Here is a 1,322-nt window from a genome sequence, read left to right as displayed (position 1 = left end):
AAGGCCAGCTATGATATGAAAATATACGTTACAACCCAATACATACTCTTTACTAACAAGAAACCACAAGACAAATATGACACTACTCATATTAAGAGCAGTGCAATACATTGGTATGCAACATAAAAATTAAATGTTTGTTATTAATTCATTTCCATGGATAGACAGCAAGCTCATAGATAGATACAGCAGCTTTGCTAGTGCTCTTACAGTGGAGGTCCATGGAGAGTATAATTGCATGTTTGTATGCAGATATTTACTAAGTTATTTTGCGCTGAACACACTGAATATTTGTTTCTTGTTTCGGAGGGCAGCATGTTTATTAATGATGCCTGATGGATAGTCTGTCTCCCAAATGTTCCTGTTCCTGGGACAGCTGACAACATTATGGATAAATTGATCTATTATGGACAAATTGACTTCTTCCTACTTTGGATGATGAAATTGCACCACATGTCTCCGAAGTGAGTAGGGTAAATTTATATTGCTTTGGTCTGACTACATGCCAAGCTAGATGGAGTAACTGTGTGTGTGTTTCACTATCCTTATGGGGACAAAATGTCAGAAAATATCCCCACAAGGATATCTGTAAGTGTGTCTGAAAGATGACTATGCAAGTCTAGGCAGTCTCAGAAAGAACAGCCATCACCGTGTCGGCCTGCTTAGCCAGCTTTGTGCTGGTGTGAGCGGACAGTTTGGACAGGGTGTCCCACAGGTTTAGAAACGTTATCTGCTCCCTTAACATGCCTGTAGGAGAAAAAGAAGAGGGTGAAGAGTAACACACAGTTTAGTTCAAAACCAGGGCTTGCTATTAGGGATGCATGATATTATCGGAACGATATCGGAATCGGCCGATAATGGCTTAAAATGTAAACATCGGCATTGGCCCGATATGAAAAATTATGCCGATATGCCTTGCCAATAAGAGGAATAACTCACATGTGCTCAGGGTGTGCTAGCAATAAGATTACATCAGCAGATATGGTCATTCTTGAAGCAAACTTTTGCCTGAATGGTGATTAGATTAGTTGTTTTGAATAATGCGTTATTTGTGCGAGAAAGTCAACAGTCACTAGCGCGCACAACAGCAGCAGCGGCAGCCTCCCCCGGGTCCTAATGCTCCTCCTGTAAGTCGTTTTATTTACTTAGGCGGCGCTGTTGGCCTACTTGTAATAGAATGAAAGTAAAATGTGTTTCTGATTAAATTAAAGGTGCAGTAGGAGATCTTGGAAAATGCTAACTTTAGCCTGATAGCACTAAAAGCGAACGTCCCACCCTCCCTGCAATCGCCGTCCAAAGCCACGCCCCCTGAACGCATTTAC

General features: G+C 41.5%; 1 protein-coding gene across 3 annotated transcripts in view; it reads right to left on the bottom strand.

Annotated features, from left to right (window-relative positions):
- Window positions 1-585: 585 nt before the first annotated feature.
- Window positions 586-1,322, bottom strand: part of LOC107743575 (rap1 GTPase-GDP dissociation stimulator 1-like) — an 11,408-nt gene continuing 10,671 nt past the window's right edge. For all 3 annotated transcript variants that reach the window (XM_016556899.1, XM_016556900.1, XM_016556901.1), the window contains one exon: window positions 586-747. In XM_016556899.1, the coding sequence (XP_016412385.1) occupies window positions 620-747 (128 nt within the window). In that variant the 3' untranslated portion in view covers window positions 586-619. The remainder of the gene's footprint in view (window positions 748-1,322) is intronic.

This window comes from Sinocyclocheilus rhinocerous, unplaced genomic scaffold, assembly GCF_001515625.1.
Source record: "Sinocyclocheilus rhinocerous isolate Xijiao unplaced genomic scaffold, SAMN03320098_v1.1 scaffold677, whole genome shotgun sequence".
NCBI classification, from domain to species: Eukaryota; Metazoa; Chordata; class Actinopteri; order Cypriniformes; family Cyprinidae; genus Sinocyclocheilus; species Sinocyclocheilus rhinocerous.
Note: the sequence above shows the minus strand (reverse complement) of the source record. Positions and strands in the feature narration are given on the sequence as shown.